General features: G+C 48.2%; 1 protein-coding gene across 4 annotated transcripts; it reads right to left on the bottom strand.

Moving 5' to 3' along the window:
• Nucleotides 1-235: 235 nt before the first annotated feature.
• On the bottom strand, nt 236-21,410 carry ZNF605 (zinc finger protein 605). 4 transcript variants are annotated; one of them, XM_022598233.2, is made up of 8 exons: nt 21,322-21,410; nt 17,171-17,270; nt 16,942-17,071; nt 15,277-15,413; nt 14,800-14,967; nt 10,314-10,434; nt 9,991-10,083; nt 236-6,577 (listed from the first exon to the last, which is right to left on the bottom strand). In XM_022598233.2, the coding sequence occupies exons 5-8, from the start codon at nt 14,812-14,814 to the stop codon at nt 4,782-4,784; spliced, it is 2,025 nt and encodes a 674-aa protein (XP_022453941.1). In that variant the 5' UTR covers nt 14,815-14,967; nt 15,277-15,413; nt 16,942-17,071; nt 17,171-17,270; nt 21,322-21,410; the 3' UTR covers nt 236-4,781. The 4 variants fall into 4 exon arrangements, with proteins under 4 accessions (XP_022453941.1, XP_089750423.1, XP_089750425.1 ...); XM_089894297.1 differs by lacking the exon at nt 15,277-15,413; XM_089894299.1 differs by lacking the exons at nt 14,800-14,967; nt 15,277-15,413.
• Nucleotides 21,411-22,321: the final 911 nt, after the last annotated feature.

The following is a 22,321-nucleotide window of genomic DNA, read 5'->3' as shown; positions in this document are numbered from 1 at the left end:
ATGGAGTTTCCAACATGAATTGTCTACGGCCCTGCCCAGACCCTCCTCTTCAGAAGGCGCAGGGCAGGTGTGGGTAAACCGTCTTAGACTCTGTGTCTCATCTCTATTTTTCTTGAAAGTTACGCTCTTGGTACAGCTATGAGTATCCTACTCTTTTAAACCTCAGAGGATTAGGGGTTAATCCCCTTCCCCCAGCTTTTTGTGAGTCTGAGCTTGATGTGTTTTTTAATGAATGATTTTAACGACTCTAGTGTTTTGAGAACTTCAAATTACAAATGTCACCTGTGTTTCTCTCATTTCACCAGTGACTGCTTCATAGCTACATTCTCTTTGCTGGGCACCTTTAACGATTTAGGTATTGTTAAATACCTAAATATAATGACTTAGGTATTGTTAAATACCTAAATAAAATGATTTAGGTATTTAGGTATTAAATAAATTTGGTGTTCCTGGTTTATTTCATCTTAGCATTCTGAAAATAAGAGTCTCAATGACAAGATGTCAAGACTACCCAGATGAATTGTGTAATAACTGTGAAACAAGCTGTAAAGAGCCCACAAAGAAAATACAGAATACATGGTATCACTAAATCTGCAGAGCTGGCCCCAGAACAAATCCACTACTAAGGTGAGTTGATGTGGCGATGGGGTGTGTGGTGTTGGGAAGGATCTGTGCTCTGTGGAAGAAAAGCTTACTTTAACTTAGTTAAATTTCATTCTTTTGAGCTGATCATGACATGTTACATTGCCTGCTTCTAAGTTGCAGACAGACATCAGGAGACAAATGAAATTTTCTAAGATAATCAGAGTGAGGATGGCTTTTCCCTTCACCATGTGGCAAATAAGGGGCCAGGGGAGAATTCCGATGGTGGAAGCCACTTTACATCATAAACAGAACACAGAGAAACTATTACAGGTAACTCACAATGCTCTTTTCCAATTATGCCCAAACCTCAAAAGATTTATTTCATTCACTATCTATTTCCATAAAGACAGGACCAGAGTGATATACAAGTTTATTAACACAATCTGCATTGTGAACAGTACCTCCTGGAGTTATATGAAATGGAAAACCTGCAGGAAGAGCTTCTTCAAAATGCAGATTGAAATGCAAATCCAACTGTTAGAGAAAATACCACTGTGTAGCCTGACGGCAATTATTTCCCTTCAAATGAGGTTTGCATGTCAGCAGGAAAGACTGGGGGAGAGAGGATGTCTGATAAATGACAGGGGAGTGTGCTCCACACCGGGCCTCTCTAACAGTCTACTTCCACCTAATTTATTAGGCTTCATGAGGTTATACCTGAAGCACCTCTGTTTTAATCTTAGAAAAGCTGATATTCAATTTGGCATGGTGTTTGTGATGGGAACTGGTGTGGAGACTTTGAAGAGCTTCTCTGGGGTGATTCAGACTCCTGAGATGGGAAATCTTGTCTACGGGTGACAGATTACGTGAATTATAATAAAAACAGCAGAATATTGAATAAGAGTATTTTAATTGCGCAGCACAAGTTTTTAAACTGAGAGTACACGGAAGTACAGTACATCATTCCTTTCTTTCTTCACTCAGTAATGGGATACCTTTTTCTTGTCTGTACACATTTAACATAAATAACAACGCTTTCTTGTAAGGCGTTCAGCTAACCCAGAGGCAGCATAAAGACCTCATAAACATTTCGATTTCTATCAGTGAAGAAAGTCTAGTAATAACCGCAAGACCACTGGCATATGGAGCAGATGGTAATGCTCTCCAGAGCCATTTACGTTTGCAGCAAAACAAAACAAAAAACACAAAGAACTCTGTTATAATTTCTACTGAATTATTAAAACACAAAGAGAAAACACTGATGTTGGGTGTGAAAAATCTTTTTTTTTTTTTTTTTTTTTTGCGGTACGCGGGCCTCTCACTGTTGTGGCCTCTCCCATTGCGGAGCAATGGCTCCGGACGCGCAGGCTCAGCGGCCATGGCTCACGGGCGCAGCCGCTCCGCGGCATGTGGGATCTTCCCGGACCGGGGCACGAACCTGTGTCCCCTGCATCGGCAGGCAGACTCTCAACCACTGCGCCACCAGGGAAGCCCAGAGTGTGAGAAATCTTGACAGATGTCAGTCTATGCCCCGTGGACCAGTAACTGATACTCAAAATTTGGTCAAACGTTCATTATTTAACACATCACAGAAAACAAATGTTACACTCAAATTATTAACTCAGGAACATTTAATAAAGGGACTATTTACAGATTTGTGTTCACAATTAAGAAAACCAACCAGGAGGGATGGTGAAGCCCCCAGAAGCAGTTAACACCCTTACATCTGACGAGCAGGGAGCTGCAGCCATCTGGGTGTCTGTAGACCAGCAGGAGGGAGGGGGGGCTGACACATACCTCCCTGTGTGAACCTGAGCAGAAACCCTAGGAAGCAGTTGTGCACTTCCTCTGGGCATGCAGAGCAGAAAAAGGAGAATGGGTGTGGTGACGTGCACAGATCCATAACACAGACAGCTTCCATCGTGCAGTTGCTACAAACACAAGTCATCCCGAGCCCCTGTCTCAGACGACACGGTCTGTTCAACTATTTTTTACAGATTCACACTTAAGTGCTATCGTAGTCATACACTTTACTTCTAAATAGATCATAACCCCAAGTATGTTGTCATTACTTTGGTTTTAAGCAGTCCATTAACTTTTTGAAAGATTTTTAAATGAGAAAAAAAATCTTTCATATTCACCCACACATTCACCATTTCCAGAGTGTTCTTTTCTTGCTGACCCCAAACTTTCTTCAGTGTTTCCTTACGGCAGGAACTCTCTCTGATTTTGTTTCTTTGAAGTCTTTTTTGCTTTCACTTTTGGAAGATGTTTTTGACAGGCAACCGAACTCCAGGTTGCAGGGGTTTCTTTTATATCTTTCATAATTTAATGATGTCACTCTGCTGTCCTGTCTTTTAGTTTGCATAGTTTCTGACCAGAAGTATGTTGTTATTCTTTGTTCTGTGAACGTGTTGTGTCTTTTTCTCCAGACATTTTACAATCGTTCTCTTTAACACCGGTTTTCATCAATTTGACGATGATGTCCATTGGCATCTTTATGTTTCTTACGTGTTGGGTCCTTTGAGCTTATTGAATATGTCGAGTTATACTTTTCATCATATGTGGATATTTTTCAGCCATCGTTTATCCAAATCCTTTTTCTCCCTCCTCTATTTCTGGACCTCCCATTCCATGTATGTTACACCACAGTAACTAATTCCCTGTTCTCCTTTCCCCCCAGTCTTTTTCTCTCTGTGTGTAACATTCACCTGGATAATTTTTATACTTACTGTTCAAATTCATTGATTGTTTTCCTTCTTCTATGTCTAATATGTTCTTAATTCCATCCAGTTTTTTTTTTTAATTTACAGATGTTGTTTTCATCCTGAGAAGTTCCATTTGAGCTTTTAAAAATATATCTTCCACTCATGTGTCGTCAAATTCATGTTTTCCTCTACTTTATACTTACAATAGCTATTTGAACATCCTTGTCTACTAATTCCAATCACTTCAGTCTTTTCTCTTTCTACTGCCTGATTTTCCTTCTGGTTACAAGTCATATGTTCCTGCCCCTTGGTATGCCAGGTAAGTGTTTGGACGTCAGTCACTGTGGGTAGAGTAGCTTTTAATCTAGGGTTAGTTACCCTCCCCACCAAGACAATATTGTTCTGGGAACTCTCTTGATGCCCACGTGCTTTCGTATGGCTGGTGGGAATGTGAACTGTCCCTGCCTGCGCTGAGCTCCAGGGCTCGCCCAGCTCACTGCTCCCCAGTGCCACTCTCATGGTCTCAGCTTCCTTCCACACACGTGTGAGTCAGCACTAAAGCCCACAGACTCAAGGGGGGACTCATTGCGGATTTCTGCAGGCCCTCTCTGGGAAGCTCCTTCCTATCCAGCACTTTTCCCTGCAAATTCTAGCCACCAGGGCTCCCCAGACGCCAACTCGGCAACTCTCTTCAGTCCAGCAGGACCACGTTAATTCCCCTCCCTGAACTGCAGCCTGGATGCTGCCCCCAGGGTCTAGGCTGGGCAGTCGTGGGGCTCTCCTCACCTTGTCCACCTCCTGCCAGGGATCACAAACCTGTGTTTGACATATGTCTAAAAAACCACTATTTCATAAATGGTACGGTTTCTAGCTGCTTAAGGCAGGAGAGTTTATCTGGTTCTTCCTATAGCACCATAGCAGAAAGCAGAAGTTTTCACACATAAAACACAGCTACCACTCTAAAATGCCTATTTTCTTATAATAATTTATATACAATGTACACATCTTCCTTTTAGAATTATTTTAATAGGATCATGCTTATCAAATTCTTCAAATTATTAGAACTACTCCTCTGCATGAGATCTCTAATATATAATACTCAGTATTTCCTTTGTGTATGTATTCTCTAGTGTACTCTGAGTTACCCTTTCCCAGTGAAATCTTTCACTTACTTGTTATAACAATTGAGTTTTTCTCCTGTTTAAGTCTTCTAAGTATTTAACAGGCTGTCACTTTTGACTGAAAGGTCTGTACTTATCACAGTACTGATAAGACTTCCACACTGAGGAACCATCAATATGTAATAAGTTTTGTTTTCTGGGAGAAGGCTTTCCTATATTGCCTACTTAAAAAAAGTTCTCTTTCTGAATTCTGTATGGTGCGACAGTCACTGCAGTGACAGGGTTTCTCTCCTGTACGTGTCCTTGGAGTGTGAGGGGCCTGACACCTGATGGCAGACTCCCCATACTCACCGCACTCGCCCTGTGTCTACAGCATATGACTTCTCTGATGTATCAGGAGCTGTGCCTTCCTGTGGAAGGTCGTCCCACATTCACTGCATCTATAGCATTTATCTCCTGTATGGATCCTCTGATGCCTCATAAGGTGCGACTTTCTAGTGAAAGATTTCCCACATTCCCCACATTTATAGGGTCTCTCTCCTGTATGAATCCTCTGATGTATAATGAGCTGCGCCTTCTCAAAGAAAGCTTTTGTACAATCACTGCATCCATAGGTCTTCTCTCCTGTATGATTTCTCTGATGCTTAATGAGCTGTACTTTCTGAACAAATGCCTTCCCACACTCACTGCATTCATAGGGTTTCTCCCCTGTATGAATTCTCTGATGCCTAAGAAGCTGTGGCTTCCAGGCAAAAGCTTTCCTACACTCACTACATTCGAAGGGTTTCTCTCCAGTGTGGGTTCTCTGATGGTGAATGAGGCTTGACTTCTCACTGAAGGCTTTCCCACACTCGCTGCACTCATAGGGTTTCTCCCCTGTGTGTGTCCTCTGATGAGATACCAGGCTGGACTTTTGGGTGAAGGCCTTCCCACAGGCACCGCATTCATAAGGTTTCTCTCCGGTGTGAGTTCTCTGATGTGTCAGGAGCTGTGACTTCCCAAAGAAGGTTTTTCCACATTCAACACATCCATAGGGTTTTTCTCCTAAATGAGCTTTCTGATGTCTAATTAGTTCTGACTTCTTAAAGAAGGCTTCTTCACAGTTCCTGCACTGATAGTTCTTCTCTCCTGTGTGAGTCATTTGATGTTTGACAAGTTGCGGTTTTCTGATGAAGGCTTCACCACATTCACTGCATTCATAGGGCTTCTCTCCTGTGTGGATCCTATGATGCCTAATGAGGAGTGAGTTCCTGCTGAAGGCTTTTTTACACTCACTACATGCATACGGTTTCTTCCCTGTATGAACCCTCTGATGAGTAATAAGCTGTGACTTCCAAAAGAAGGCTTTTCCGCAATCACTACATTTGTAGGGCTTCTCCCCTGTGTGTGTCCTCTGATGTGTAATGAGCCTTATTTTCTGGGAGAAGGCCTTCCCACAGTCATTGCAGCCATAGGGCTTCTCTACTGTGTGGGTTCTCTGATGCCTTTGAAGCTGTGACTTCCTACTAAAGGACTTCCCACAGTCACTGCAGCCATAGGGCTTCTCTCCCGTATGAGTTCTCTGATGTAAAACGAGCAGTGACTTCCTGCTGAAAGCTTTTTGACATTCACCACACCCATATGGCTTTTCTCCTGAATGAGTCCTTTGATGAATAGTGAGTAATGACTTCTGGGAGAAGGCTTTCCCACAGTCATGGCATCCGTAGGGCTTCTCTCCTGTATGAGTTCTCTGATGTATAATGAGCTGTGACTTTTTGTTAAAAACCTTACCACATTCCATGCATAAACAGACTCCTGTATGTGCTATTTGGTTTGTAATGAGCCCTGGCTCTTTACTGCTGACTTTTCTACATTTACTGCAATCAGAGTATTTTATTCCACCACAGGTTTTGTCAGGCTTGATACAGAATAGTAATTTCTTATCAAGCTCATCAAGTTTTTTTCTTTCACAGTTACTTTTTGGAATAAGAAAATCAAAAGGATGTTTCAAACTTTTTTCACCTGTGCCACATTTATGGGATCTCATTCCTAAATGATCAAAGTTAATGCCTGAATGAAACATTTTCCCAAAGACGTCATATTCATGGCCTCTCTCCATACTTTTAAGCTTGTCTTGATTATCCTGGTGCCACATTTTGAGATTATTATCTAGCCAGACTTCTTCTAAAAAGGAAAAAATGAACCATACTGTGTAAATTTCCCCAATGATTATGCTTATTGAATAAATCTTCTGAAATGGAGCCTAAGATCCCAGTCCATAAAAAAAAAAAAAATTCTCCCAAATACAATGTCTACTTATTAGGCATTGAGAATTTTAATAGAAATGAAAACAGATTTTGAAATTACAAATGTTTATAAACACAAGTTTCAAATAAGGAAAGATGAAATATACTCAAGTGATCATGATGAGGTAAAAGAGACAAGCAATTTCTGGGGGTGGTTAAGCACTCACTCCACAATAACCTACTGATCATCTACTGTGTGCCCAGACGCTGTGAGTAGCAGAAATCAGGGAGGAAGGCAGGTAAGTACCCCCATCAGAGAAGGCTGAGAATCACAGTACACAGAAGAGCAAGATTAGTACACAGTGCTGAACGTCAGGCAGGAAGAAACACTGAATATGATGCACAGCAAATGCAGGATATCAACTTCATGTCTGAAAGGTGAGGTACGTCAGTTTGCTGTACTATTGGTACATTAAAAAAACATTCTCATTCAAGATCCTCACCCGAATCACTGATATCAGTAATTTTACCATCATGAGAGTTACTTTTTGGAATTATCCAAGAGTTCTCCAGAGCTCAACATCAACACTTGTATTTAGGTTTTTGACATTTTAGTTGAATCGATCATCTATATATTGCATCTGTATATGATGGAAATTATTCTAAACCACAAGTATTCTTTGCATAACATTAGGACAGATTTTTTTTTTTTTTACCCTGTAAGTACAATTATTTGTGATCTCCACAATATGACCATTTATTTATGTTTAGTTCACGATATTCTTTACTAGGAATTGTGAGGTAATACTCCCAAGATGAAAGATATGGCAAGATCTCAGATGTAAGGCTATCACTCCTTTTCTGCAGGATAATATTTTTTTGGGGAAAAAAAGCCACATCTAACTCTCAGACATACCAGAATTTCAGAGGAAGAACCAACTAGAGCCCGATACGGAGGAGAACAAAGGATTCAACGATCCGAGCTTCAGTGAGTGTGGATGATAATGCTATTCGTGGGTATTTTAAAGACTAGAGAGAGAAGTTAGGGGGTTAAAAACAAAGTCGTCTGTAGACACAGAAGTGTGAGATCCACCTGAATAGTTTACAAAAAATTGTTTCAGGAAATGTTAAAGAAAAATTACAAATTTTAATTCAAGTCAAATCAGGAAATAAGATTAAGATATATATTCAAATTAATAAGTTAAATGATATAAAACAATATTGAAGTTAAACTGTACCAAAAAATCTTTAAGAAATTTTTAAAAAGTCTTGTCACTTTGGCAAACACGTGGACCGGGTTTCACTGGTGCCACCTCAGGTGCGGGTACACATGTGTTTCCCCGTCTCTGTTTCCATTACACTCCTATCCTTTCTGCCTTAATTTCACCCTATTTTCAATTGATATTCCCACTTCTAGGCTTGCTCCCTCCCAACTCTAGTCTCCACACAGCAACACGTAATATTTAGAAAATGTACTCAGGCCTTTTAACCCTTTGCTTAGAAACCTTTGATAAACCCAGACGTTTATCACGGCTTCCGCACCCCCGTGTGCCGGCTCCTTCCAGCCCCCACTCCCTCTCATAACACTGGGCTCCTCCCCATCCCAAACCCCAAAGGCCTTTTCCTGCTGTAGGCCCTTTGCATGTGCTCTCCCTGCCCAGCTTCCAGCATTCCTGGCTGACATTATTTTAAGGGCACACTAACAAACACCCTGTTTATTCCCTTCATAGCATGTATCAAATAGGTAATCACCTTGTTTCTGTCTCTCGCACTAGAATGTAAACCCTGAGGGCAGGGAACAGGTTTGTATTTTTCACTGAGGTACCCCCACTACATAGCGCATAACCAGCCCTCAATACATGTAGGATAAATACTCCTCACTTGTCATAAAAATTCTAAAGCAATTCCTTTCTATACAGTTAATCTTGAGAATTAACTTTGCATTTTGACACAAATGCTTCATGTTCAAACACTGAATTAGTTTTATATTTTCTTCTAAATTAAAATTCTCTGGTCCTGCAAGGTTATTTCATGACTCATATTTTATCTCAACTCCTCTCATTCCACAAAATAGCAGTGGTTCTAAATTAATGGGGGAACATAAAGTCTATCTTGACAGCTTTTCTAAACTACACATACCCAGTCCTAATAATCCGCGTGAATGGCGCCTAGACATCTGTAATTTGAAGTATTTCCTAAGGTACGCTGAAACACTTACTTAGACGAAAACCTTTGTACTAAAGAAATATTTGATAAATAAGAAAGCTCCTGCCATACCTGGCCTCACAACAACCAATTAATGAAGTATTTAGTAATTACACAGCATGAATTCCATACAGAACAGAGAAGAGTAAGTTACTCACCATCTATGTAGGAAAAAACCTTAAGACCTAATTGGTTAAGGAATTACAGATAATGTGTGATCACACCCGAGTTTCTACAATACTGCTCAGTGGGTAGAGATTTCAGAAAAGGCTGGGAGTCAGGGAACACTCCCTGGAGGTGGAAAAAGAGCTTAAAGTGAAGAAGGGGAGGGTGTCTAAATGGGAAAGTGTAGGACAACCAAAGGCCCACATGCAGAGAAACAAACGTGAAAGACACGAGGAAAGAACTACTTTGAGTGGCGTCAACCAGGACCTCTGGGCACAGGAAAAACTGCAGAGATAAGATGCTGCCACACCGTGAGGGTCTTCAACACAAATGGCGTTAAAGTATCACAGAGCAGGTCTTAAACCCAGCAGACTATTTGAAGGGATAAATGAGAAGCTTTATAAGCTGAATACCAAAGGCACCAGAAAGAAGCCCTGGACACTGACCCTGAAGCTCTTATCTGCAGGGAGGCCAGAAGAGTGCTTAAGGCGTTAGACTTTTCTCCTGTATCCATGGACTCACCTTCTGCTCTATGTGGGTTTGAAATAGAAATCTGACCAATTAGGCAGAGAAAAGAAAATTAATAAAGGAAACTCAAAGGCAATCAGTGTCACCTCAAACAGGAAAAAACTATGAATTCTTAAAGAGGAGGAAGGAAGCCCACATGTACAGGTGGGACTGGGGAAGCTAGCAAAAGGGGCGTATCCAAGAAGGCAGGTCCTAAATGACTGTGCTGCCGGGTACGGAAGACGGGGCACACTTCATCACCAGCTCCGTCAAAGGGGATGCATCCTGACACGGAGACCAGGATGGAGAGCACATGAAAAGTCAGGAAGGACTTGTGTCACTAGTCCTGAGTCAACTCTAAGGACGGAGGAACTTTAAACACGGTTTTACAGATAACATTGCAAAAGTACCAGCCTGTCATCAAAACCCGAGACCTAACTTTCACTACCTGCCATATACCTGATTATTTCTCACCTGGAAAGTTCTGACTTAGGATTTCTTCACCTAATATCCACGGCTCTTCTTGCTCCAGTTTGAAAATCACCTCAGGTTTGATCATTTGATAACCTGTCAATTGGAAACACAGAGAGTCCCAACTGCTTGGGCTGAGGGACTCTTAAATATAAAGAAGATTTCACTACAGAGGCTAAAAAACAAAACAAGCAAATAAAAACCTTTCAACTGGGTGTAGCAATCAAAAAATCCTTTGACATCTGAAACTTAAATCCGAAATCCGTAATATCTTAGGGGCCCCACAGTTGCTGGGTGCGCCCTGTGTCACACAAGAATGTTCTTACCCAAGAAGACTAGGTTGCTGTAGTTCTCCAGCGTCACATCCCTGTACAAGGTCTTCTGGGTAGGATCAAGCAGCTGCCACTCCTCCAACGTGAAGTCCACAGCCACATCCTCAAACGATACCTAAAAGAGCATAGTGCCTGTTAAATCGGAAGCCATTCTCTTTGTTGAACACAGGCTTTCTTCTCTACAGTGACAGGTGGCCTCCGAGTTGGCCCCATGGTCTCCAACTCCTGGGGTTCATGCTTTCGTTTAATCCCCACCATCCTGACTATGGGCTGGACTTACTGACTCACTTCCACTGAATGGAACAGGGTAGAAGTGCTGGATCAGGTGTAAGAGAATGTGACCTCCACGTTGCGAACCCTCTCCTGCTCTCCCTGGGCCACATGGCGAGGCAGCCCTGTGCCCAAGCCCACGTGGCAAAGACCTGAGGCCTGCCAACACCCACGTGAGTGAGCTTGGAGGGGGTCACCTCCCTACCACCCCGTGAGATGACCACAGCCCTTCTCAACATCCTGATGACAGGGCCGCATGAGACCTTCCACCAGAACCAAATGGGTGAGCAGCTGTCAGACCCCTAACTCACAGAAACTGAGATACATGTTTGTGTTTTCAGCCACTGAGATTTGGGGTAATTTGTTACATAGCAATGGGTAAGTAATATAATATCCTAGTCGTGCATTATACTTTGAGAGGAAAACAAAAATGTTATTAAAATATTCATCATTATGAATTCATTCACCTATCCACCCATCTACCCATAGAATAAGAAGTTGGAATAGGCTGTCTTTAAATAAGCAGTGTTCCTCAAAGAAGGTGCCACTGGTATCTGGGCAAAGGACAAGACACCACAGAGACCGATACTGTCCCAGGCTGGGCCCACGTACGTGTGCTGCCGTGTCGTCAGAAGGTGCCGAAACAGCGCAGAAAGCTGTCCTGCCTTCCAGACGCTGGACGAGACCCAAAACACTGCCCAGGGACAGGCTCCCGTGCCAGCGGGCCACGATGCTCTCAACACGTGGACCTCACTGGTCCTCTGGTCCCAACCAGAGGGTTTCACTGGACACTGACACTTTCTTGGGGTCTGGTCTGGCCATCCTCATGGGCTCCCCAGGCACGGGTCACACTCTCCAGGCCTTACCTGACCACATTTACTTCCTGTTCGAATTCACTCCATCTGATAATAGTCCTGTATTTGCAGAGGGGCTGAGTGAGCGTTTTAATGGACAGTTTGAGGACAGGCTTAAGGGGTTGACAGGAAGGCTCATGGCGACCCCAGCCTGGAGCACAGAGCTCAGAAGGGAGCGGCCCTTTGCACGGTGCCGGGGCTCGGCCAGGCTGCCCCCAGTCACAGCCCTCCTCTCACAGTCACTGACCCGTCATGTTCTGCGGAAGACCCCGTGGGAGCCTCCACCCCTACGACCCCGTCCTGAAGACTCAGTGACTGCCAGATCCTGTACATCCACTTTCAAATCTTTTAAAAACTCAGGAGTTTCTGCTAAGCAATTCTTAAATGCACTCTATCTCTCTGGTTAAATTATGTAAAAATATCTGTCCCTCTGTATAGGGACAACGTGTCTTTCCAGACAAAGGGTCTGGATGAAAACGGAGATGATTTCTTTTAAAGTTTTGATTACTAAATGGGACACACTGATGATGACCAGAGAGACAGGAAAATAAAGCCCAGCACCAGGGGAGGCACAGGGGAGGGAGAAAGACATTAACGACCTTTGTGTTCTAGACCTACTCCTGAAAACTTTCCTTCCTCCTGGAAAAAAAACAAGAAACAAAAGAAAATGACTCGCTGTGCTTCTCTCCGCGCCCGTGACTGCTCTGCGTGTAGACCGACGCCTGCCTGCTCGACGGGGCTGCCGGCCAGCAGCACAGGGCGCCTCAGCCCCCGTGCTTCCCACGCAACAGCCCGATGCCGTCTGCACCCCATGAGGTGGCAGGGCCCGGACAAACCAAATGGCCTGGAACTCAGCGCCCCAGGCAGCCCCTCGGAAACCAAGGACTGAAGTAAATTAATCAGACTGGGCAACGGAAAGCCACGCTGGGGCCGTTAGCCTAACTGCCTGATGAAAGCACGTGCCGCCTGGAGGCTCTGGGACTGTGCTTCTGGTGTGCACGCCCAGCCGTGTGACCCCGGTGTCTCAGCCCTGGCAGGCGTTCAGGCCAGCCTCCGCCTGCTGCCAGAGCTGTGCTATGCGGACCACTGCCTTGTGCCAGGTCACAAAGGTTCACACGGCCACTTGAGAAGCCTCCTGATGGGCTGACACATGCCTTCCTGATTGGGAAACGGCTGAGACCACATGCAGGCTGAGAGGCTGCCCCGGATGAACTCCCTGGTTCCTGTCTCGGCCCCTCTAGGTCCGACCTGTTCAGGTCCATGATGGGGTTGCCTGTTTCTCACTCAGGTCCTGAAACATCAAGCGGATGGGCTGAGGAGTCTGGCTCCTGGTTAAAAACCTACATGTGAACCTTCAGGTCCAAACACAGGCAGGCCCAAAGGGTTACCCCGCAGGGCTCCTGGGGGACACTGTCCCTACCCCTGCCCCCAGAACTGGGGCGCAGCCTGCGTGCCATGGCCTCCAAGGGGCCGGTGAGGATCTCGTGTGCCCTGCGTCTCTGCCTGAGGCCTTTGGCAGAAGCCTTTCTCAGGTGCCTCTCTAAGACCCCCTTGTGAGAGGGGGGACCTGAAGACACTGTCTGCACTCTGACCCGGTACCCTGTACTTTCCACTCCCTCCCCCTCTTCCCCTCCTCCTGGCCCCCAAGTCCACAAATCTGCCGGAGCCTCTTGTTCGGGGCTCCTTGGGCAGCGAACACCTGTGTTGACACACCTGGCACGTGGCCAGGGCGCTGTTCACTCCTCAGGAAAAGGTGATGGGGAGTCGGCGCCTTCTGCGGCGTCCGGCTCTCACTCGTGCCATCACTCTTGGCTACTGTCACCCCGGCTGCGCCGTCACCAGCTGCTCTGACGCCTGGCAGCTCAGCCCTCTCAGCTCTGCTGAGCTCCTGGCACAGAACACAGCAGCGAAGGGGAAAAGCTACAGTGCTGCGCGCTGCTGTAAACAACAGGATTTTTAAAAGAAAGAAAGGAACAGAGGAAGGGAAAGAGGGAGGAGGTCAGCTAGGTGGATGGGAATTGTTTTCAAGGTGAAGGGAGGGATTACCCTGGTGGCGCAGTGGCTAAGAATCTGCCTGCCAATGCAGGGGACACGGGTTTGAGCCCTGGTCTGGGAAGATCCCACATGCTGCGGAGCAGCTAAGCCCTTACACCACAACTACTGAGCCTGTGCTCTAGAGCCCGTGAGCCGCAACTACTGAGCCCGTGTGCCACAACTACTGAAGCCCGCGTGCCTAGAGCCCGTGTTCTGCAAAAAGAGAAGCCCATGCACCGCAACCAAGAGTAGACCCCGCTCACTGCAACTAGAGAAAGCCCACACGCAGCAACGAAGACCCAATGCAGCCAAAAAATTAATTAATTTAAAAAAAAAAAAAAGAAGAAGAAAAGTGAAGGGACACTGCAGTCGTATCTTGAGTCAATAAAGTCGGGGCGGTGGGGGGAGGGATGAATTAGGAGGTTGGGACTAGCAGGTGCAAACTATTATATCTCGAATGGATAAACAACAAGGCCCTACTGTAGAGCACAGGGAACTATATCTAATCTCCTGGGATAAACCGTAATGGAAAAGAATATGAAAAACAATGTATGTATATTTATATATATAACTGAACCACTTTGCTGTACAGCAGAAACTAACACAACATTGTAAATCAACTATACATCAAAAAAAGGTCAGGAAAAGGAACTGAAGGCAGATACCCTCCTGTGCAGCAGAAGCAAAAACAGTTCTACCTAAAATGTATCGAAATTCCAACTGAGGGAATATATATGGGGCCATTTGAAGGTTTTGTAGCAATCAGTTGTGCCGGATGATTCAGGTTTCTTCCCTAAACCCAGAGCTCAGGTGGGACACGGACCCAGGCCTGCTGCCCATTGCTGTGCTCTTTACACCCGCGCCCACCGAGGACCTGCGAGGAGCAGCCTCAGAAATGTGTTCATCCATTACAGGATGTCATCTCCCACGTCATCTACATCAACAGCTAGTAAAACGCTTTCTTTACAGAAAACCATCAGGAGATGTTTGCTCCCACCGAGCAAATGGTCTGCTTTTTGACAGAGGAAACCATGCAACTCTTCCTGTTTCTCTTTCTGTGGCGGCTTCTGGGAACATGTGAGGAAGCTTGCGGCTCAACTCCAACAGTGCAGGGCCTTAATTCTCTTATATCTGTGCCCCAATTTGAAGACTTTTGTATGATTCTGTGATCCACCTTGTACTTCTTTTGACATCTTCCTTCCCAAGGTTAGATTTTCTCTGGTTACAATTTAAATGTATTTAGCCCTTTCCTGTTAGTTGTAGAGATGCCTGTGAGCCTCATCACACCCACAGATAAAACCGCTAGAGGACAAATAACTCACCTGTGACTTGACCATTCTCCCCCGGTCCTGGGAAATCTGCTCTGCTCTGTCCTGATGCTCTGGAAAAAGGCCTCTGGTCAAAGGTCTGTGGACTGGGAATGCACCCCGAGTCCTGAGGCCTCTTCTTTCTTATTTCACATGAGTTTTCGTGCTCCTGAGGGCCATGGCCTGGAGGTGCAGTGGGAATTTTATTTTAGATGATGTAATTCATTTGGGGACCTCAATCTTGGTTCTCTATAGCTGGGAACTCAGACAGGCTATGTGCTAGCACTAAGAAACAGGATAGAAAGTGAGCTACTGGCATGTGTCAGCCGAGCCGACCGCAGCCAGGCCAGGCCTGCACCACACACCTGGGAATGCCCGACGGGAGCCACCTGCCTCACTGGTTCAACCAAAGACCCCAGGGGAGCCCCACCACCTCAAAGCACTCTGCAGAGACGGCAACAAAGTCTGGAAATACAGTCTTGGCTCACTCACCCTGCAGCACCTTTTCCCGGGGGCACTTAGATGAAACCACTGGCACAGGTACTACAGAATAAAACGCCACTCACTTCTAGGCAGGACAGGGAACGGGCAATGGGCTGGGGTGCTGGCTCTCTACTCCAAAATCAGCCCTGGAGCAAAAGGAAAGCATAGATCAGAGGAACTAAAAGAAATGGCCAAAAGAAGAGGAGAGACCTCGGGGGAGATGGAGGCCGCGGTGAAGCTGACGCTCGGGTGTGGGTTTCTGGCTGAGCCGGCCGCGCTACAGCCCAGAGCAGACGCAGTGAGAAGAGAGGCCTAAGGAAATCTTTTCAGTTCTTTCTTTCTCAGCTCACATTGGCGCAAATACTGCCTTCCCTTCCCTCGGAAATCAGCAGAACAGCCTAGGCCACGGTAGAAGGCAGCTCAAAATCCCTGCTGAGTTTAGGAATCACAGAAACGGCAAGGGCCCAGGCACTTGTCTCCCACCGCCCCATGGACCCCAAGGAAACTGCTCCACACCTGCTTCTTCCTAAGGGTCTCTGATCCCTGATCGGAGGAACTGCTCAGACAAGTGGTGGGTACGGGGCTATCCAGTGGCTGTAAGGTCCACACTGCTGGCCCTGGGGCCCCTTCCCTTCCCTTTACTTCGAAGGCCTGGCCTCAGCCCTTCCCTAATGCAATTATCAGAGTAGGAAAGCAGATAACACCTCTAGGGGGATACAGCTCAGAGCCTGTGAGGGCAAATACAAATTAAAAAGAAAAAGACTCCCCAGAACCTTATTCAAAGAGTATTTACTGTAGAAAATTACAAAGTCTTTCTCTGCCCCTTTGGGATGTAGGTTAATCTTTCCTAAAACTAAGTTTAACAACTCAAGAATGCCTTTCTTAAGGACATGGGAGCCGTCTCCGAAATCATCCAGGAAGGTACACCCCTCTCTCTGGGTCTCTGGGAGGACAGGAGCCTAACCAGCCTGACTTTGGCACCTGGCTCCAAATTGTAAAATTACCCCCCATCATAAAGGTACGACAAGTGTATTTTTCCTTTGGATGAAGGCAAGTAGCCAACACAGTAGCCACCCCCACTACCAGGCAAGGTTAGGATGGACTACATGTGACAAACGATCACTTATCTTGAGACCGTGTGTATAACGGCTTGTACCTGCCCAGCTACAGAAAAGGGCACGATCTCTTCCTGTCTCTCGCAATGTCTTTAGCAGACTGCCTGAGGTGGGCATCAAATTCTGGTTCAATTTTTATTCAATAATAAAACTATTCTAAGGGACTTCCCTGGTGGTCCAGTGGTTAAGACTCCATGCTTTCACTGCAGGGGGCACGGGTTCGATCCCTGGTCAGGGAACTAAGAACCTGCATGCCACGCGTGCAGCCAAAAAAAATTTTTTTTAATTAAAAAAAAATTAAGAAACAACCACCACCTATTCTTTCTCTTCTACTTTTGTGGAAAAGTCTTCTGGATTGGCAGAGACTGGTTGAAATTATTTCCCCAATGAGCCAAATAACCAAATAAATGAGTACAACCACTACTTTAAAAACTTTTTAAAAGATCACAAACTGTATTACAGAGATCACCTGAGGCAGAATTATCAGAACAGACGGACCAATAGTTAAGATCAGCACAGTCACAAAAAACATGACGCCTTCATGCACACAAATACTTACACTTTCAATGTCTCCACCGCTGTGGAGTGAACCAGGCACTTACACCAGCCGGATACCGGATCAGGGTCAAGGACTCCACGGGCTCACAGCAGGGTCACGCAGGGATGTGACTTCCTTCATGAGGGTACACCTGAAAGGAAATATCCAAAAATACAGTTACTGGTAAGCCTGGGGGCCCGAGGGACAAACTCCACCTCCCACCCGAGATGCCTAGCGCTGCGGTCCACACCTGTGGCAACTTGTTCTCCCGGCTTGGTCCCCACAGGTGGACAGGCTGAGAGGAAGGCCGACATGGTGGATGGCCAGTGGGCACCCTTCTGCGAAGTAAGCTGAGCAAGGAGAGAACGTAATAGCTACAGGAGATCTAGAGCAGGAGCCCCTTGTTCTAACAAAGAACGGGGGAGAGGAGGGAGGTATCCTCAGGGTCCCAGTGGAACAAAGAGAGATGGGCGGACTCATCCTCCACAAATGCGGGAAGCAAGTTGCGCCCTGGCGTTAGCAGACTGCCAGGCTTTGCTCCCGGGCGCCTAACGAGAATGGGGAGAACACTGCCCCCTTTGAGGCCCTTCCTGCCCACCCCTAGAGCTGGGCTGAGGGCTGGAATCAGACCACCCGCTCGGGAGCCCCACACCCTCAGCCAGCAAGGGAAAGAGGAAAGGAAACCCAGGAATGCTACTCAACGCCAGGTGGACCACGGACCAGCTCCTGGCACCGTCTCTCGAGGGCCTTAAACATCTCCCTCTTCGTCCTTTAACGAATCGAGGGAGGACACAGGCCAGGGAGGGAGGGCAGGTCCCAATGCTCCCCAGGTGCTGAGGATCCTTTGGAGAGTCAAGAACCAGCCCATCTGGACAGACAGGCTGGATTTTGAAGTTTGACGTGAAACAGTGGCAGAGGGCAGAGCGAGGGCGTCCAGGGCAGGAAGAACTCCACAAGTGGGAATGGAGAAGGATGGCATGCGTTCTGCCCACGCGTGGGGGGCAGCAGACACAAAGGTCAGATTCCCTGAGTGAGACCGGACTCTCCTGAGACCAGGGTGAAGAGTGTGGTGCATGAGAACAGGTGTCTCACGAAAAACGTCCTGGGAGAGCAGAGAGCGACACCCAAAGGAGAAGCGCCTCTTCCCGAGATGCACAGGGAGCTCCCTGGAGCTCCTGGGCACGGGCAGGTCCCGATGGTCTAGGAGGCCCAGTGAAAAGAGAGCCCAGAGTCACTGCTTTCCAAACCTGAGGCCCCCTGAGACACAGGCCCACCTGCCCTGGAAGCTTCTATCTTGTCTGGACCCCTTTTGGGTTGATGCACAGGAGACCTTCTGTAGCTTCTCCTCTGGAAAAGGGGACGTGCCAACTGTACTAACACCCCGAACAGTCACCCTGGTTCCTCCCCCAGGACCCCAACATACTCCTGCACTGTGCTCTCACATCCACGTCAGATCCCACTCACACACTAATGCAGACCTAGACACACACTCACAGTCTCGTTTACGGGCCAGGAAAGCAGCAATTTGCTGAAGGCTTCTTACTACCAGGCCCTGTTCCGGGCACGTGGGAGAGACCACTAAACAGGACAGACAGTCCCTGCCCTCTAGGATGGGAAACAGACACACAAGTAAGTAAAATAATTTCAGACTGTGAGAGCGCGCAGAAGAAACTTCAGATGCGCCAGAGGAGTGGGTGGGTGGAGGGCACTCCTTGCAGATGACTTTGAGCCGAGCTCTGAGGAGGCGGGGCCGGCCCCGGAAGGCTACAGGCCAGCCACGCCCGGCAACGAGCATCAACACAAAGGGCTGGAGCAAGGGGGGGGACTCCTAGCCGGTGGGGTCTCTGAGTACTTTTCAACAAGGCAATATTCAAGTAAAAGGAGCCATCACTGACCAACACAGCCGTGTACACGCCGGGTGAGAGGGGCCAAAGAACAAAGGACAACACGGTTACTGAACAGAAGTCACCACGTTGTCTTGCCTGAGCCAACGAAGGACTCACCCAAACCCCAAAACACCGCCCTTAAAGGCCCCGCAATCACCAACACCCAAAGCCCCTCAAATGCGGTTCCAAAGACCGCCTCAATCACACTGACTGACCCCCCCGAGAACCTGCAGCCCCCAGATCACTGGACACACGAGTCTCCAGGACACACAACCATTGACTCCATAAAGCCCATGTGCCCAATGCCCCCCCAGGGGATCTGGGCCATCAATTACACACACTGTGAGTCCCCATCGGCTCCTCTAGCAAGGCCCCCCCCATCACCAACCACCAGTGACAAAACCAATCCACAGAAGTGTGTGAATCAAAGAACCCCAAAGTCTCTCCACAGCCAACCCACGATCAGACACCCACAGAACCCCTGACTCCCGGTCACGGTGGGCTCTCCGTCACTCAGCCCCGCGCACCAGCCACAGGCCGCCTTACGGACCACCTGGTTGATTACGACCCCAGAGCCATCTGACCTCCACAGGCTTCTCAATGCCAAGGCCAAGAAGCCCCATCACTGGCTCCTCCAAACCCCACTCGATAACCTCCACGGTCTATCCACTGACTAGACACTGAGTCAGTGGAACCCCAAATGCTGAGTCCCAAAGGACCCCCAGAGAACTCCAACCCCTCCCTCTCGCGATGCCCTCCCACTCACCTTCACAGAGCCCGCCACCACCCGCCCCCTAAACCAGGCCCTCATCACACGGGGCTGCCAGCCACTCACCTCCAGATACCCACTCTCCAGTCCACGCCATGCTCACCCACCACTCAGACGCCCCCAGAGCTCATCACCCTGCGAGGGCCCCCAGCTCCTCACAAACACCCCCGGCCCCTCCAACGGTGCCAATTACCACCCCCACTTCCCCCTCACAGCCCCCAACAGGCCACTCGTCAACCTGTGTGCAGACCCCTGCCACTGACACGCGGTCTCCGACCTGATGCCTCAGCCACAAGATCCCCAAACACGGGCCGCCCCGGTCACTGCCCTCCACCGAAAAAGCTACCACCGAACTGTCAAGTCAAACCAAACATAGACGTAGCAAAGAAATGTTTTACTCCGAGGATTTATTCTTGGGTGGGGGGGGAGGGATGCTGGAAGAGGAAGGACGCTACGGCCCTAAGACGCACAGCATCTCTGCAGAGTGTGGGGAAGCTGGATCAAAGGGCGGGGGACCAGACAGCAGACGAGAGGACATCTCACCGGAGGTCGGCCAGTTCTGGGCGCAGCGGCGGGCTACAAGCTGCTCAAGCCTACCGCCCAGAGTTCAGGGAACTGCAGGAAGGAGAGAAGCTGAACCAAATTTGGTTTCTAAGCGCTCTGATCAGTGAGAACAAACAGTTCAGCTAATCATTGATGAGGCAAAAGATGAGAGGGGCTGCGTCATATTTACCTACGGCCTTGTCACAGGTAAACAAGGGCATCATGTGGGAAGGGGGTTCTTTGCAGCCAGCTGTTTCCCGGAACCCGAGCGGGGGGGGGGGGGTCTTCCCAGGAGCACACGGCTCAGGTACAGTCCAACACTGCAGCAACCAGCAGCCCCTCCTGCCGACGAATTCCTCAGTGCAACCACTCTGGGCCCTCTACATGCCCCCCACGCGCCCACAGAGGCTCGTCGTTCATCCCTTCGCGCCCAGTCGCCAAGCCAAAAGCACGCAAATCGTGGATGGCTAGAACCTTAACTATTGCTGCACACAGACCCGAACCCACATCCCCAGGGCACACGGCGGCCCCGCACAGCCCTCCACTCACTCCCGAGGGGAGCCTCCGGGCTCCCTCACCCCCAGGGCCTGCTGCCTCCAGCCCCCGAGGCTAAGGTCCCCCCAAAGGCCCCTCCCAGAGGCCCCCACCATCCACTTAATTCCCTCCGCCGGCTTCACAACCACTCACCCCTCCCTGGCCCCGAATTACCGATTTTCACAGACATTCCACTACCTCGCCAGCCAAGTGTCCCCAGCTTCATCAGCCCCACCGTCTCCCCGCACAGCTTCTCCTCTCCCACCACCACGGGAGGCCCTGCCCTGCCCCCCAAATCTCCCTCCTGCTTCCCACATCACTGCCGCCCACACCCGCCCCTCCAGACCCCTGTCCCCCAGGCGTTTCCCCACCGTCGCCCTCCCTCCCGCCTCCCCGCTGCCCGGCCGCCCCGCGGCCCCCGCGGCCCCTCCCCTCTGCCGCCCCACGCCCCTCCCCCACAGCGCCCCCCGACCTGGACCGGAATCGGCGCCTGCGCGGCAGGGCCGTCCTCTCGCGCCTTCCCCGCACCCGGCTTCGGGAGCCGGTTCGTGCGCACGCCGGCTTAGCCCCGAGCCGGTCCGCGCCGGGGTCACCGCGGCCCCGGTCGGACGCTGAGGCCACCGCCAGCCCGCAGCCCCGCCGTCCCGTCCCCGCCCCCCACACCCTTACCCCTTTGGCCCACGGCGCCGAGGCGGACACGGCCGGGCCGCGGGAGTGTCCGCGCAGAACTACATTTCCCGGAGCCCCGTTCGCTTTAGAACTACATTTCCCAGAGGGCTCCGCGGCACGCCTCACTGATGGACAGGGGTGAGGTTTCCTGGTGCCAACCTCTTTGCGGCTGCCTGGGGCTCCCGGTTCAGATGGTGGGATGTAGCCTGCGCTCCCCCCCACCCCTCAATGTGCTCCAGTTTTGATCATAGAGAAAAGTAATTTATAAAATCAAAGTAGTAATATAGGTACGTTTTATCCAGTCCAACAGTACTAACAAAAAGAATGAAAATAAATGAAATGAGGGATTTGGGGAGAAATAAAATGTAATTATGGGAAGAGAAGTAAATTAAAGAATATAAAAGCAGAATATAAAAGGAATTAAAATAGAAAAAACTAAACTTGATAAATCCAATTTTTAAAATAAAATATAAAATCATACTAGAGATTTTTATCAAAAAGTGAGAAGAAACAGCAAAAACAATTGGTAATGAAAAAAGAAAATGAGCCAAAAAGAACAAATTAAAATATTTGTGAAGGAATATTTTGCTCAATTATATGTAATCTAGGAACTATCTTAATAAATTTAGAACTTAATGAAGTACGTGATTTAAAGGAATAGTTAGGTAATTAACTTAAGAAAATAATATCTTTTTAGACCTAGAGTGATGGTTAAAAATGTTTTAGTGGGCTTCCTTGGTGGCACAGTGGTTAAGAATCCACCTGCCAATGCAGGGGACACAGGTTCGAGCCCTGGTCCAGGAGGATCCCACATGCTACGGAGCAACTAAGCCCGTGTGCCACAACTACTGAGTCTGCGCTGTAGAGCCTGCGAACCACAACTACTGAAGCCCGCGGGCCTAGAGCCTATGCTCTGCAAGAAGAGAAGCCACCACAATGAGAAGCCCGTGCACCGCAACGAAGAGTAGCCCCTGCTTGCCGCAACTAGAGAAAGCCCGTG

This window comes from Delphinapterus leucas, chromosome 14 (genome assembly GCF_059928025.1).
Source record: "Delphinapterus leucas isolate spDelLeu-1000000601 "Yukka" chromosome 14, BTC_Dleu_Yukka2, whole genome shotgun sequence".
Classification (NCBI taxonomy): Eukaryota; Metazoa; Chordata; class Mammalia; order Artiodactyla; family Monodontidae; genus Delphinapterus; species Delphinapterus leucas.
This window is presented reverse-complemented; position numbering and strand designations above follow the sequence as displayed.